Raw genomic sequence first — 16,239 nt, 5'->3', positions numbered from 1 at the left:
GGGGGGGGAGGGTCCAGTCGTGGAGCCTGAACTCTGGGCCTGGGCGCTGTCCCTCAGCTCTTCAGCTCAAGGCTAGCACTCTACCACTTGAGCCACAGTGCCACTTCCAGCTTTTTTCTTTTTGTTTATGTGGTGCTAAGGAATCGAACCCAGGGCCTCAGGCATGCAAGGCAAGCGCTCTACCACTGAGCCACCTTCCCAGCCCCAGAGATTTGGCTTTCTTAAAAAAAAAAAAAATCTCACTATTTTTGCTTGTGTCCATTATTCCATAAAGACAAGTATCACCAGCCTGGAGTTTAGCAACAACGGAAAGTGAAGAGCCGCCTAAGGCTGCGTGACCTCTGACAGCTCCCCTGACCCCAGCCCTAGTCCCCTGAGTGCAGCTGCAAAGAAGCTGATAGGAGGTGGGGATGGGGCGGGCCCGCTCTGCGCTGGTACACATCATGGAGGACCTGGTGTGAGCAGAGATGTGACCAGCAGCCATTGCAATAGAAAACAGCTACAAAAAGCAGACACTAGGCAAGAGTCCCAGATGCCCTACAAAGCACACACATGGCAAATTAAAATCAAAATGCCCTGTGAATACAGTTGAATGCAAAATGCTAGGCAGAGCAGCAGTGGAGTAAGCAGAAGCTTACTGAATGCTGGCCAGGAGGAAGAAGGCAAGTGGTTCTAAACTCTGGAAAAACAGCTGCTCTTAATTCTCTAACTGTCCTTCCCACAGGGTCCAAAGAGGCATCTCCTGAAGGACCACCAAGCTTTTCATGGGGTACAGGCTCCCCCAAATAAGCTCCAGGCAGACTTGCAACTCTGGAATGCGTGCAGTCGCAAAGCCCGGCATTTCCAACTGGAACAATTACTCTGACATTGGGTTCCGTACCCAGCTTCCACAGGTCCACTGCTAAACGGTTGGTGCTCATTGTGTAATCATTGGCCCACAGCAGTGGGGTACACGCAGGAATGTGTTAGAAAGGAGGAATCGCAGGCCCACACACACCAGAGCTGATGAGCCAGCAGCTGATGGTAGCTGGGCGCTTGCTCCCTGCGCCTTGCAGACACAATCATGTGTTTAAAGTACTACTCTGAACAGTGTGAACTTCCAGGAGCTAGAGTCCACGTTTCCAGAGCAAGGGGTGGAAGAGTAGAGAGCCATCCCTTAACATATGCACTGTTTTAAAACTCGTTTTCTTCTGCTCCCCGGCCCTCAAGAATAATTGAGTCTTGGGAGCTGGGAAAGTGGCTCAGTGGTAGAGCACTAGCCTTAAGCTGAAGAGCTGAGGGACAGAGTCCAGGCCCAGAGTTCAGGCCCCATGACCGACAAAAAAAAAAAGAATAATCAAGTCCTTCCTGGTAGAATCAAAGACCAACTTTGTTTTGTAAGCTGCTATCCCTGTAGCCAGAGGGAGAGAGGGAGGAAGGGAGGGAGAGAACGAAGGAAGGAAGGAAGGAAGGAAGGAAGGAAGGAAGGAAGGAAGGAAGGAGGAAGGAAGGAAGGAAGGAAGGAAGGAAGGAAGGAAGGAAGGAAGGAAGGAAGGAAGGAAGGAAGGAAAACTATTAGTAATGAATTATTATCTAAACTAAGGACATAAAGATTTTTTTTTGCGGGGGAGCGGGGGGGGGGCTCTGGTTGTGAGGCCTGAACTCTGGGCCTGGGCACTGTCCCTCAGCTCTTCAGCTCAAGGCTAGCACTCTACCACTTTTGCCACAGCACCACTTCCAGCTTTTTCTGCTTTGTGGTGCTGAGGAATCGAACCCAGGGCCTCATGCATGCAAGGCAAGCGCTCTACCACTGAGCCACCTTCCCAGCCCACATGTATTTAGTTATATGTGTGCATATACATTTACTTATGCAGCTTCCTTTTGCTATAGTGCTACAGAGAAGAACAACAGGGCCAGGGTGGACATAAGCTTCTTTCTGAAGATATATAGATACAAATATCAGACATATCATTCCAGTTCTGTGCTAGGCAGGAGATGAACTGGAAGTGGGATTGAATGCTCAATTAAGGAGAACACATAATAAAACAAAAGAAAATAAGAAGCTATACAATATACCAAGAAAAGAGAGCCTGCATGCCCGGGTTGGCTGCATGAGGAGCAGAGCCTCCACACAGGCCGGTTTGCGAGAGCCGCTACACTCTGAGTTTCTCTGTGCCAGCGATCGGCACTTGTCACGGGCTTTCCTCTACCAACAGATGCCTAAGGGAATGAGAGGCAGCCCAAAGCCACTGTTTGCTCATCCTCCTTCTTGAGTAAAACTGGAATGGGAAAGTACCGCTGGTGGTAGGTGAGCAGAGACTAGTGATTCATTCCTGGTGAAACTTTGGGCCGAATTCCAGAAGGCAGTGTACTTTCAGGCGGGGTGGGAAGAGGATTTGCATGTCTGACATCACCCAGAAGCTCCAGCCCCGGAGCATATAAACAGGAGAGCGGGGCCTCCACGTTACCTGTTCCAGGCCCAGGTGACCTAAGCAAAAGCCAAACCATGGCGGTGCTCTGTGCCATGTTGCCAGGGCTGGGACTGTTCCTGTACCTGGGACTCCACGTCTCTTCTGCCACCGAACCCCCCTTCCTCCTCCCAAACAACAAACTGGACTGCATGAACTTTAGCACGGTCCTCAACACCACTCATCTGGACATCAGGGTTGAAAAAGAAGAGCAGCCAAACTTCCACATCTACACAGGTGAGTGGCGGCCAGGCTGTCAGCCAGCCCCAAGGTCTCCTAGCAGAGCTAACTGAAACTCCATCCCTCCCCTAGCTACACCAAGTAGGTTATCTCTGAAGCAGGTAGGAGATGGGAGGTCGGTGTGTGGGGACTCTTTCTGTCTGTTTCCCCCATGCACACTTGAACCTCGGGAAGCATAAAGTTCCCGTGGTCAGATCATCTGAACCCCAATGAGAGCACAGCTGGAGAAGGAAGAAAAGGAGGAGGAAGAAAGGGCGGGGCATTGGATTCCTGGAGGACAGGAATTGCACCACAGGTAGAGTCTCTTCCCACCCGCTGCATTGAACAGTTCCACACACATATACATATATACACACACATATACACACATATACACATATACACACATATACAGTATACACACACATATACATATATAGGTGTATATATATACATATATATAGGTGTGTATATATATATATATATATATATATATACACACACACACACACACACACACACACGTGTGCGTGCTAGTGCACTTGCATGCCTGTACTGGAGCTTGAACTCAAGGCCTCACCCTCTCCCTTAGCTTCTTTGCTCAAGCTCCTCCACTTGCGCCACAGCTCCCCTTCTGGTCTTCATGAGGGGTAATCAGCGATGAGTCTCATGGAATTTCCTGTCCAGGCTGGCTCTGAACCTCCATCCTCGGATCTCAGCCTCCTGAGTAGCTAAGATTACAGGCATTGAGCCACCAGCTCCCCAGCTCATTCGTAATGTAATGTTTTTCTTTGAAGTTTCTGGAACACATTTTATAAATACCCTTTGGGGGTCAGCCAAACCTACCTGTCGAGAAATAAGCTGATTGATTTTATAAGAGCAGCAGGTCTTGAATGTTTGCTTATAAGTGCATTTAGGCCTCCTATTAATCTGCTAGGCAGATTCCACTATCTTTCACATCTTGGAGATGAGAAAATGGCACAGAGGCTAAGTGACTGTACTCAGTCACAGAGCTATGGGAGAGGTGACATGGGAGGTGTTCCAGATTTCCAGCCTCAGAGACCCAGCCCTGAACCTCCTCACCACCAGCATGAGAGCAGACACTCCCAACTACAGGCTGGAAACTGATCGAGGGGCAAACACCTTTCACCTCCCAGTTTCCCGTTGAGAACGGAGGTGTGTACAAGGTGAAGTCTTCCCCAAGGTCACTAGACTAGAACAGAGCTCATATCTGACCCTAAGTCACACAGCCTAGGTTGATCCTACTTCTTATCTTACCTCTTACTGCCATCCCACCTCTCTTAAAAGTCTGACCGATCTTGCGGAGACCACCAGAGCCATCACCACACCCTGGGCTATGGATTCAGCACGCCGCTGGTCAATGGTCGTGGTATGCCTGCACACACTCAGCCTGCTTCTCTTCTTTCTTCCTTTTCCTTGGGGGCTGCCAGGGAAGGCTCTGATGTAAGAAAACACATCCTGAGGCCGAAGTGGTAGCAAGGCCCTGAAGACCAGGACGTCCTCGGAAGTGAAGGAGACGGGAGGGGGGTGGGGAAGCGGAGTGGTAATGCCAGGAGTGTCAGAGGCGTCAGGTGGAGCCAAGGAAAGGGAGAAAGAGGAAAGAACCAGGTCTCCTTGAAAGCCTGCCCGTGCTGCGCGTGCACGTGCTTCATCAGATCCCATTTCAGAACTGAACACTGGGAGGCTGTCTGCGGGAATCTGCCGCCCCTTAGGAATGACTTCCATGGAGGGTGCAAATCGTCTGCCCGGGGGGATGAGGAGAGCTGGGTGCCACACGCACAGTTACACGGCAGGCTCCACCAATGCTCCATTGCCAGCGTTCAGGCATTTGGGAGACTGGAGTCGATGCTCACCAGGCCAACCACTTCTCCTTATGTTGGCTTTGAAATTCTTTTCCATTTCAACGTTGTATTGACATTGGTAAATCATGTGTGTAATAGCTTAGCAGATCCCAGAGAGCACTGCAGCCGAAGCAATAGCTTAGAACAGGTGACCTAGGCCTGTTAGAGATCAGGAAAATAAATGCTTAAACCAAACAGGGTGTGGTACATGCCTGTAACTCCAGCATTTGGGGTGCTGTGGCAGAGGGCTATGCGCTTGAAGCCAGCCTGAACTACCTAGTGAGTCCGGTCAAGGAAGGAAGCGAGGGAGGGAGGGAGGGAAGGAAGGAAGGAAGGAAGGAAGGAAAGAAGGAAGGAAGGAAGGAAGGAAGGAAGGAAGGAAGGAAGGAAGGAAGGAAAGAAGGAAGGAGGGAAGGGAGGGAGGGAGGGAGGGAGGGAGAGAGGGAGGAAGGAAGGGAGGAAGGGAGGGAGGAAGGGAGGGAGGAAGGGAGGGAGAAGGAAGGAAGGTGGAAGGGAAGAAGGGAGGACAGGAGGAAGGGAAGGAGGGAGGGAAGAAAAGAGAGGAAAAAGAGCCCTTGATACCATAACATTTACATGAAGATTGCACCGGGTTAGCATCCATCTCCAGTCTTAGCTTCTACAGGCCAGAGGGACGTGATTCCACCCTTCTTCCTGAACTGCCAGCTTAAAGAGCACCACACCACATTCTAGGTGGCCTCCAAGCACCCAGTGATGGGCTGGCCCCATGCTGACACAGCTGAAGGCACAGAACGTAACAACGTATCCGACTCCACAGCTAAAGACAGAAAGGTCCCATGTGTGAGAGGGAAGGGGGGCTGGGTCAGTCCAAAGGCAGGACCTGAGGGGTGGGTGTGGAGAGGGATGTATCATGAGAAAGAAGGAAGTATTTCAGACAGGCAGCCCAGTTTGAAGTAAGGTCAGGACTAGGTGTGGGCCAGGTGTGGGCCAGGTGCATTTGCACAACCGGGAGTGCAGCTGTCCTAGAGAACGCAAACAGCAGAGAGAGGCTAGACTCATCGGGTCCTGAAATCACCAGCTGGCCATTATCACCGACAGAGGCAGAAACGGCGCGGCTTTGGCCAGGAGCGCGTCCTGCTGGCTGGGCTGCAGGACAAAATCTGGTGTGGCTAACTAGCGTGTGTTGCAAGGCAGGCTAAGAAGAAGAACCTCAGGCAGGAAATCCAGGAACACAGGAAAGGGAGAAAGGAGGACTTCGCCCGAGGGGAGAGGGGGAAAACAGAAGGGGCAGGCATGAAAATGTCCTTGGAGGGGTGACATTCTTATGACAGATTCCTATGACACCAGCATGCATCATCCTCCTCCTCATGCACACATGTAGGACAAATGTCAGGTCCTCCCTGAGCATGACGGGGAAATGGGATTTGAGTCAGCTGCGTCTGATTAGCAAAGCAAACAATAAGGCCAGAGAAACAGAACAGGCCAAAAACAATGCAAGAACAACTGTAATTGTATCTATCACATAATAAAAACCTTTACAATTTTCTTTTTGATCCTCCAAGGAACCTTTCCAGATTAGGTATCATTATCCCAGACAATAAGAGATCATGTCCTTAACTCCAGTCCCCTAACTAGGACAGGTACAAAGTAGTTGCTCAACAAATTTTAAAAAGAAAAAGAAAATGAAACCAGCCAGTTGCTGATGGCTCATGCCTGTAATCCGAGCTACTCAGGAGGCTGAGATCTGAGGATTACCATTCAAAGCCAACAAGGCAGGAAGTTCATGAGACTCTTATGTCCAATAAGCTACTCAGAAAGAGCCAGAAGGGGTGCTGTGGCTCAAGTAATAGAGTACTAGCCTTGAGCCCAGAGAGGCTCAAGGACAATGCCTAGGTCCTGAGTTCAAGCCCCAGGACCAACACACACACACACACACTCAAACCAAAGCCGGGAGGTGACATGACTTGCTTCTAAATGTCAAGCCGGAATTCTGTGTCAGGTTGTGTTCCTGTGGTGACACACAATCCATTTCCTTTTCACAACGGAGAAATCTCCAGAGGGATTCCAGTGGCTGAGTGGCCCTGGAAGGCTAGCATGGAGGAATTTATTCACAGGGCTCGTGGAAGGGAGGAAATGAAGAGGCAGGCTTCAAGTGTGAGTGCTGCACGGTGCAGGTATCAGCGGCCCCCGGAGCGCATGCTGGGCTGGGTCACCAGGGACGCTCGTCTAGGGGGTGTATTTGTCTGCTCCTTGGAGGAGACCCTTGGGCTCAGACGTTTTGGGCTCTTGTTGGGTCACAATGTTCCTGGGGCCCGGAACAAGGCTTAGCAAAGGTGTTTCCAGACGTTTATAGAACACTTCCCACGAGCCCACCTGGCCCTTTCCTGACTATCTCCTAGCTCCCCCTGCGAGGACCCCTGCCCCCTCCCACCCCATTTCCCCTCATCCTCTCCTCCTACAGCTAGGCCCTGGCTCAGTGAGGTGTTCCGTTCAGGACTTCCACCATGGCGGGAAGAGGCTCCTTCATGAGCCTTGTATTGCAGAACACTTAGAAACACCAGAGAAGCACTGGGAAGAAAACAGAAGTGAGCTGGGATCTCATGGCCAGGAAAGCATCACAGTCGATACCTCCATAGATGTCTCCTTCCATTCCCTAACTTTTTTTTGGGGGGGGGTGTCTTTCCTAGGGCTTGAACTCAGGGCCTGAGCACTCTGCTCTTGAGCTTTTTCACTCAACGCTAGTGTTCTACCACATTGAGCTACAGCTCCACGTCCAGTTTTCTGGTGGCTAATTGGAGATAAAACGTCTCATGGGTTTTTTTCCTGACTGGGGTGGGCTTCGAACCGTGATCCTCAGATCTCACCTTCCTGAGGATCTGGGATTACAGGCATGAGCCACCAGCACCTGGCTCATTCCTCAACTGCTTCATAAAACTGGGACCATGTGATGCACACGTCTCCTCTTGACTCCACCCCCTCATCCCTGGGCTCCCAACAGATGGCCAACTGCTTTCTCCCCACCCTCTCCTCCTAGTGTCGGTTCCTGTGAATGACCAAGTCAGCGCGGTGGTCCTGCAAGCTCTGGAAAACAACGGCTCTTTCTACGGCCGGTCAGTGGGTATCTGGCTTGGAGCCAGCAAGACATGCTTTTTCAGCACAATTGGGCGCTATGACATCAACACGCCGAATGCCACGCTGCTCAGGGCCTCCTGGAAAATCCCCAGTCTTGTGCCTCCATCTCAGATCAACATACAGTAAGGACTTCCCGGCTTTTTTTGCTTCACACGTTTCCATTTCATGTGGGCTGTGTGGGGTTTGGCATTAACCTAAGAGGACAAAAACTGCAGTCTGGGTGTGTGATGCCTGACCTCCTGGCTGGAGGAATTTAGTCAAAGACAATCTAGAACAGATCAGGAATTAATATGTGCTCACTGAGCCATAAAGGAAATAAACACAGGGTGAGAAGGGGGAGAGAGAGAGACAGAGACAGAGAGACTGAGAGAGAGACAGAGAAAAACAGAGACAGAGACAGAGAGAGACAGAGAGAGGAGAGAGAGACAGAGAGAGAGAGAGAGACAGAGAGAGAGGCAGAAATGGGAACTGGACGTGTGAATTCCAGAGGCCCTCACCCTACCTCTCATTGATTTGCCCTCCAGGGTCTTCATTGTCAATCACAACAACACGGCCACCTTCTCTTCCAGGACACTGGACAGAGGTGAGTTGCTTTCCTGCCCATTTGCATACCCAATCAGCCTGGAAATGTTCTTTGTGGATGCCCTAAGAAAAAAAAAGGAGACAGGGAGGGGGGTCTTCGAATCATGCATTCCCGATACCAGTTAAATCTTCCAGCACCGCTGCACCTTGCAACCTACATAAAATATGTTCCCAGGGCTGGGGATGTGGCTCAGTGGTAGAGCGCTTGCCTAGCATGCATGAAGCCCTGGGTTTGATTCCTCAGTACCACATAAATAGAACAAGCCAGAAGTGGCGCTCTGGCTCGTGTGGTAGAATGCTAGCCTTGAGCTGAAGAGCTGAAGGACAGCATCCAGGCCCACAGTTCAGGCCCCATGACCAGCAAAAAAAAAAAAAAAAGCCAGAAGTAGAGCTGTGGCTAGCTTTGAGCACAAAAGCTCAGGGACAGACTTTTTAAATGATGGGGGTGAGTGGGAAGAGGTGCCCACAAAGGGGGGTACCACACAAATGCTGATGGTCTCATCAGTACCACCACCGCCAAGAGGAGGAGCTTCCACTGGCTTTTTACAGGCTATAGCCCCAATCTCATCCTTTACTAAGACTCCTCACCCCTCCTCTCCCTTCTAGCCCCTACCCTTTCACCCACCCCCCTGCAGAGAGTTAAAACAGAAAGACTTAGAAAGACACAGACTTAGAAAACATCTGTGTTCCCGGTTAGGAGTGTGGCTCAGAGGCAGAGTGCTTGCCTAGCATGCATGAAGCCCTGGTTCGATTCCTCAGTACCACATACACAGAAAAAGCCAGAAGTGGCACTGTGGCTCAAGTGGTAGAGTTCTAGCCTCGAGCAAAAGAAGCTCAGGGACAGTGCCCAGGCCCTGAGTTCAAGCCCCAGGACTGACAAAAAAAAAAAAAAAGGAAAAAAATCTGTGTTCCCAATACCACACAAAAAGTATAATTAAGTCTTTCTCAATGTCCAAATAACAGGACTCCCTCATGAGCCCCAGAATACTGAAAGTTACCCATTGTCTTACCAGTCACCCAGTAAACGTGTGTTCAAGGGGGATAATTATTTCCAATAACAACTTTTTTTTTTGGGGGGGGTTCCGGTCATGGGGCCTGGGCACTGTCCCTCAGCTCTTCACCTCAAGGCTAGCTCTCTACCACTTGAGCCACAGCGCCACTTCTGGCTTTTTTCTTTTTGCTTATGTGGTGCTGAGGAGTCGAACCCAGGGCCTCATGCATGCAAGGCAAGCACTCTACCACTGAGCCACCTTCCCAGCCCCTCCAACAACAACTTTTAAAGTGATTATACCTAGAACAACTATGACATAAAAGTCTTAACTTGCTTCCTTGGTGGCCTTCTCTCTGGAGAAGACTAAGATGTTTTCTTCCTCAAGAACAGTTTCAAGATGCATAGAGGTATAAATGCTAAAGGAGATGTTTGTTTCTAACCAAGACCCTAGTAACTCCATGCAAACAAAATCGAGTTTAAAAAAAAGAGGCAGGGCATGGTGAGTCATGCCTATAATCCCAACACTAGGGAGGCTGAGGTAGAAGGATGGCGAGCTTGAAGTCAGTCTGGGTAGTCTTACATAATGAGATCTTGTTGAAAGAAGAAAGTTATGGGTCCAACTCTGGCTCCAAACAAATTCTAGAAAAATATTCCTCCTGGGGTTTCCCCCTAAATGGCCTAAAGACCATGCCAATCAGACTAGAATGCCAAAGGCTGCCCAGGGCTGGGAAATCACTCGACAGGTTCTCTTCCTCCTCCTTCTTCTAACCAAAGAGTTTTCCATTGGTTGAAGTTGTTTCAAAGGGGCGATCTCTATGGTCACTCAGGAATCCTTGCAGTGTCAAAGTCCCCAGCTCTTTTTCTCGGCATCACACAAGGCCTTAGGACTACAGGGCTGGCTTTGCTGCTTCTCCTAGAGCTCTCCTCAGAGAACTGGTGTCTATCTGGCCAGATCCCTGCATGTAGAAATGGTAGCACCTCAGAAGCCATTGAAACAGTCAGGGACCTGGAATGTGCATCTTTCTCCTAACTGGAAAGCAGAGATGGCGTTCTCAGATCTAGCCCTTGATATTAGCAAGAAAAACTACAGCACTGTGCCGCTCTGGATTGGATCTGTGTACTGCTTAATCGAACAGGAAAGACATGAGGGTATCTGAGGGCAGCCTCTTCACCCCAACAATAAATTCATAGACATTCAATAGGTCACCCTGGAGCCTCAAAGGACTGTGGGTAGGGACTTAATGATTTTGGTTACTTTACCCTGTGTTTCCACTTGCTGTGACCCTGCTGTGCACACACCAGACTAAACGCTGCCTCCAGCATGTCAGCTTCCCTGCTGCATCTAGCCCCACCCACCACCCCACAGAGGGTCTCTCTGATACAATGGGGATTTTGTTTGTTTTCCAGCCATGATGACAACCTCCACCTCCTCCACCTCCACCAGCACCAGCCCAACTACCAAGACTGTCTCAATCACAATGTCCAAACCCAGGGCCAAAACCACGACCGCAAGCACAAGAAGTCTGGCTGTCCGAGCTTTCAGTAGCCCCATTGTTGGTGCCATTCACATCTTGTTCGTTTTCCTCATCAGCAAACTCCTCTTCTAAGGAAACCCAAGAAAGCCATTGTCCGGCCTCCTGGGCATCTCTCAGACCAGGGCTTCAGTGCATGCGAGCGAAGGCTCTGAATTCTCAAACGTGCAACTCCCCTACCGGCCACTGCTGCAGACCAAAGACTCATGGCCCTCACGGGGGACTTGGGTGACACAGATAGCTCCACCAGATTTCTCAGGGCACAAAGCACCTGCCCTTGTCATGACAGGGAATCTGCCTGTCAGATTCACATGTCCTCAGCCGCTCTGAACTTCTGTGCATTGCCAAAGGATTCTTCCGGCCCTTCTGAGTTTCCGGAGGAAGAATGCTTCCTAACTTTCAGGATGATCTCAGGTTCCTGACCAAAGCTATTATGGTTACACAGAACTTCTGACTTGTGTTGACTCCAGGAAGACAGGATAAAAGGAGAACTGGCTACTGGCAGTTCCCAGGTTCCACACCAGTAGGTTTTGAAGGGCAACAGATTAGGAAGGTACCATGTGAGCAGCTAACTGCAGGGAATCTTACGCTCTACAGGCATTTTTCTAAATCACATCAAGGAAATGGTATTTTGAACAAGAATAATGAGTGTGTTCAATTCAAGCAGTTCTTTAATGAGTGATTGACTTTCAATAGAGGATGTTATCTAATTTTACTCATTTACATATTAAAAACTAATGGAATGATGAGTGTGTATTATGTTTTCAAGACAAGACCTAAAGACCTAAATGTTCATTGTCTTCCCATACAAACAGGTCATTTGCTACCTAATAGCAATTTCCAGTAAGAAACGGGCAAGGAGCTGGGAAGGTGGCTCAATGGTAGAGCACTTGCCTTGCATGCCTGAGGCCCTGAGTTCGATTCCTCAGCACCACATAAGCAGAAAAAGCCAGAAGTGGCACTATGGCTCAAGTGGTAGAGTGCTAGCCTTGAGCTGAAGAGCTGAGGGACAGTGCCCAGGCCCAGAGTTCAGGCTCCATGACTGACAAAAAAAAAAAAAAAAGCCCTCTGTCAGTGAAAGGCACCTTCTTTCCCCCCCCCCCAAAAAAAGAAGACTGTGTAAGAAACGGGCAAGGTATTTCTAAGACTTATAATACATTGTGAAACCAAAAGAAAGCATGGTATTTCCAACAGTGAGCACGGAATAAGGAGCAAATTTCCCTTTAATAATTAGGCTATCTTCCAGAGAACTGACACCCTCAAATGATATAGCTTTCAGATTGCTCACTATTGCTCCCTCTCCCACTATTAGGACACCCTGTGACATTCCTCAAGCTCCTTGCTTTGCCTGCAGAATGCCCCCTAGGCAGCTATTCAGGCTGCTTACTCAAGCATGCTCTGCTTGACTGGTTAAATGCTGTGGAGATCTATTGGTTACCTGGGGGAGGAGGGAGGGACTCACAACTGTCATCCTGCCTCCTTAAAAAGGCTGAGTTCTGAGGATCTCAGTTCAAAGCCAAGCCTGGGCAGAGAAGTCAGTGAGACTTTTATCTCCAAACAACCAACAAAAAGCCAGAAGTGGAGATGTGGCTCAAGTGGTAGAGTGCCAGCCACCTTTGAGCAGAAAAAGCCAAGTGGGAATGCTAGGTCCTGAGTTTAAGTCCTAGTACCAGCATGAAAGAAAAGTCACTAGAAAGAACTCCACCACAAATCTTTCCATCCAAAATGGCATGCTCCTGGCCTTGTCAGAACGCTGCCCGAGGGGCAGGGTCCACACCAGCCCTGAAAGAGGAGCAACCATGGCCCTTCACCCCTATCCCCAAAGGTCGGGCAATGTCTGGAAAGGGAAAAATCCCATGAATGCCCATTTGATCAGCATGTATTTAAAATACCGTTATCATAGTTTTTGTCCTACGAAAGCTCTTACCTGGTTAACATTTATATCCTCTCCCCTTTAAAAAGTGTGTGTGTGTGTGTGTGTGTGTGTGTGTGTGTGTGTGTGTGTGTGTGTGTGTGTGTGTGTGTGTGTGTGTGTGTGTGTGTGTGTGTGTGTGTGTGTGTGTGTGTGTGTGTGTGTGTGTGTGTGTGTGTGTGTGTGTGTGTGTGTAAGATATCCTATGTCAGTACTCGGAACTTCCCCAGACAACACTTTTCTGATCTAGAGAATGGCCAAACCCAGAGGGTACTTGGGACACTTACACAAGGTGTCAGCCCAGAAGCCTCCTCCCTCAGGGCTTCACAGGCTCTTGCCCTAGACAACACTAGGCCATGTAGTAAAGGTAGCAGATGATCAGCCCCTACGCCTATCCCTGAGAGAGCGCCCTGTTGGGACAGCTATGACTATATAAGGCAGGGAGAGCCCCCAAATCCTGGAGATAATAAAAGGTCACCTGAGACTATAGCCAGCACTTCTCACTTCCTCTCACCTGGTGAGACGGGGTCTTGCCCGTCCCCTTCCTGGCAGCGAACCTTTCCCTTGTTCTACCTACCTGGATGTCCGCATGATTTTCTGGCTGTGTCTATTTTACTCTAATACGAGGCGTAGATCCCCACCTGAAGAACCTCTCACAGACAGACTGATTCTGGAACATCTTCCATGTGCTGCCGCTGTAAGTTGCTTTCATGAGGGTCATGGATGAGCTGCTCACAAAACTGTACTGCCCTGAAAGATGCCCAATTTATTGTACATCTTAGTTTTAAAGGTAAGAAGAAAACAGAGGTTCAGAGATGTTAGATAACTGGCCTAGACCACGGAGCTAGGAAAACAGAGCCCAGGGCCGGGCCTGGTGGCACCAGCCTGTAATCCTAGCTACTGGAGATGCAGCCATGGGGCTGGGGTGGGACGGAGACCAGCTGAGGCAAAAACAAGTTTTATGAGACTCCATCTCAACCAATGAGGTAAGGCGAGGTGGCACACGCCCGCTATCCTGGCTTCTGGGAAGCACAATGTCTAGGCACAGTGTCAAGGGCCAGTCAACCCCAGAGACACAAGGAAGCACAAGCAGGAAGATGGCAGCCCAGGCCTAAAGCAAGACTCCATATTGGAAAGAACCAATGCAGAAAAGGGCTGGAGGTGTGGCTTAAGTAAGAAACCTGCCTGGCAAGCCCAAAACCCTGAGTTCAATCTCCAACACCACCCAAACCCCCTCCCCACAGAAAAGCAGACAGGAACACCTACCTGCTCCAAAATGGCTTTCCATTTAGCCACAAGGCCTTGAGGTGGCCCTGACCTCGGCTGGCTGATACAGAGGAACAGCCGGGTCCTGCTCCACTGAGTGCGGAACACAAACTACAGCATTGGCCACAGTGAATACTCCTCGATACAGTGTAGCTGCCATAGCGAAGTGTTTTAGTGTACATCTCTTTGAATTCGTCTTCCCGAAGCTGGTTAAGTTTCTTCAGTGCAGACATTCATGTCTTTCATCAACTGGTAAGTTTTCAGCCATTATTTCCTTACTCTTTGAGCTCTCTCCTCCTCTGGAAATAATTTAGACAGGCATTGTTTAATTTGATGGTATCCCACAGATCTTTGCAAGTTTGCCTAAGCCTCTTTATGCCTGGGGGCACATCCTGCCTCTGAAATCTGGAGGGAAAATCATCTCAATGCACCCTCTTTACTGGAACATTCCGGTGGGGCCTGCTGAGGGACGTGTCTGAGGTCCATGTCCAGAGGCTGTGGGGACAGCTCTTTACCTGAACAGCTTTGTGAGTTCCAGCTTCTCTTTATCTAACAGTTAAGGAGAGAAATCGATTTCACTCAGAATGCAAATGGATTATGCCTGAGAAAGCCAGATAAATCTGTTTGAAGAAACTCTTAGGGGGGAGTTTGTTATCACAGTGATTATTTTCTAAGCTGAAGCGTGAAAGAATTGCTGAAGTATGCTGCTATCTGACGTATGCTCAAGAGATTTAAATCTAATATATATATATATATATATATATATACGTATATATATATTCATATATAAACAAACACAGGCCCAGACAATTCTTTAGAGATGACAAGCACATTCCTTTATTGAGTAAATACTTGCAGTCTGCCCTTAACACCCTCAGACTCAACGATTTCACCACAGATCCAAACTATCAGGAAAAAATGTGTTTGTGACAAACACAGCAGACCACCTAAACAAGACTCTGCATTAGGTATTACAAGTAATGTACAGATGGCTGGCAGGACACGAGAGCATTGTGTAGGTTATATGCATGCTAGAGGGTCTGGAGTACTGATGCACTTGGGTATCTGCAGGGGGGCTGGAAACCAATCTCCCAAGGGCACGGAGGAATGACAGGTCTCAGGTCTCAGCACCTGCTGTGTCGGAAGCAGGGCTGGGACCTGGGGAAATAGGAGTGAATGAGGCAGACAGGGCCCCAAGCTCTCAGGAAACTGACATTGTGGTTGGGATAGGCAGTAAACTACTGTACAAAGAAATAAGACAAAGAGAAACAAATATAAATTGCTAAAGCGTCAGAAAGGGAAGTGTATAGTATCATATATATATATATATATATATATATACACACACACACATATATATCACACACATACACACACACACACACACACATATTCAGACAGTACCAGGCTGAAATCTGAAAAGTGCTTAGGTTTTTTGAAGGGATTAGGGCAACAGGGAATACAGCTGGGCAGGAATGGAGAAAAGGACCCTGGGACCAGGATGTAGTGAGGGACTTGGGCTTGTACGTACACAATGGCTGGACTTCACTGAAAGAACATGGTGGGGGGTGGGGAGGATATTGGATTCTAAAAGCAAGAGGCAGCTTCAGGGACAGCATGGGGTAGGGAACAAGGTCCAAATTGCTCTTTTAGAAAAATCCACTGGAGTATGAAAGAGAACAAAGGGGAAGCAGGAGACCAGTTAAGAGGTGATGTCAGCAATCCAGATGAGAAAGAAATGGTAGCAGTTCGGACGAGGGTGGTAACAAAAGAAAGGTAGCTGGGCACCCAGCCAGTCAGGAGACTGAGATTTGAAAATCAAGCTGCAACTCTAGCCTGAGCAGAAAAGTCCTAGCGACTCTATCTTGACTTAACCAGCAAAAAAGATGAACTGGAGGCATTGCTCAAGTGGTTGAATCCCAGTGAAAATAAGCTAAGCAGAAGCTCAAAGCCTTGAGTTTAAACAGAGAAGGAGAAGGAGGGGGAAATGGAGGGGAGGAAAGAGAAGGAAAGAAGGGAGAGAGGGAGGGAGGGGAGAGGCAGACAAGACTAATAGAGAAGGAATGGAACCAGCTTTCTGTCTTGAAGAACGGGATAGTACTGGCATTTAAAAGAGGGGTGAACTTGCCTCAAATAATGAGGATTTATTTCTTGAGTATATTTAAGAACACAAACCTGAATTGCCATATCTTAAGTCAAACATGAAGAAGGGAGGAGGAGGGAGAAGAGGAGAAACAGAAACAGAGGAAGAGAAGCAACAGGGAGTATGAGGAGGAGGAAAAGGAAGAGAAAGACAAGGAAGATGAAGAAGGGGAGA

At 48.9% G+C, this 16,239-nt stretch overlaps 1 protein-coding gene across 1 annotated transcript; it reads left to right on the top strand.

The window, feature by feature from the left end:
* Positions 1-2,461: 2,461 nt before the first annotated feature.
* On the top strand, positions 2,462-11,473 carry Plet1 (placenta expressed transcript 1). The gene is made up of 4 exons (XM_070038101.1): positions 2,462-2,684; positions 7,542-7,761; positions 8,164-8,222; positions 10,620-11,473. The coding sequence occupies exons 1-4, from the start codon at positions 2,486-2,488 to the stop codon at positions 10,817-10,819; spliced, it is 678 nt and encodes a 225-aa protein (XP_069894202.1). The 5' UTR covers positions 2,462-2,485; the 3' UTR covers positions 10,820-11,473.
* Positions 11,474-16,239: the final 4,766 nt, after the last annotated feature.

Source organism: Dipodomys merriami, unplaced genomic scaffold (genome assembly GCF_024711535.1).
Source record: "Dipodomys merriami isolate MVZ:Mamm:240054 unplaced genomic scaffold, mDipMer1.0.p SCAF_29, whole genome shotgun sequence".
Lineage (NCBI taxonomy): Eukaryota > Metazoa > Chordata > Mammalia > Rodentia > Heteromyidae > Dipodomys > Dipodomys merriami.
The sequence above is the reverse complement of the archived record's forward strand: the minus strand, read 5'-3'. Positions and strand labels throughout refer to the sequence as shown.

What these genes read in the sequence shown, in the direction of transcription:
- Plet1 (XM_070038101.1), top strand. Translation starts at nt 2,486, where the DNA reads ATGGCGGTGCTCTGTGCCATGTTGCCAGGGCTGGGACTGTTCCTGTAC. An exon ending in CCATCTCAGATCAACATACA is followed by an intron (nt 7,762 to 8,163) that starts GTAAGGACTTCC and finishes TTTGCCCTCCAG; the next exon opens with GGTCTTCATTGTCAATCACA. An exon ending in TTCCAGGACACTGGACAGAG is followed by an intron (nt 8,223 to 10,619) that starts GTGAGTTGCTTT and finishes TTTGTTTTCCAG; the next exon opens with CCATGATGACAACCTCCACC.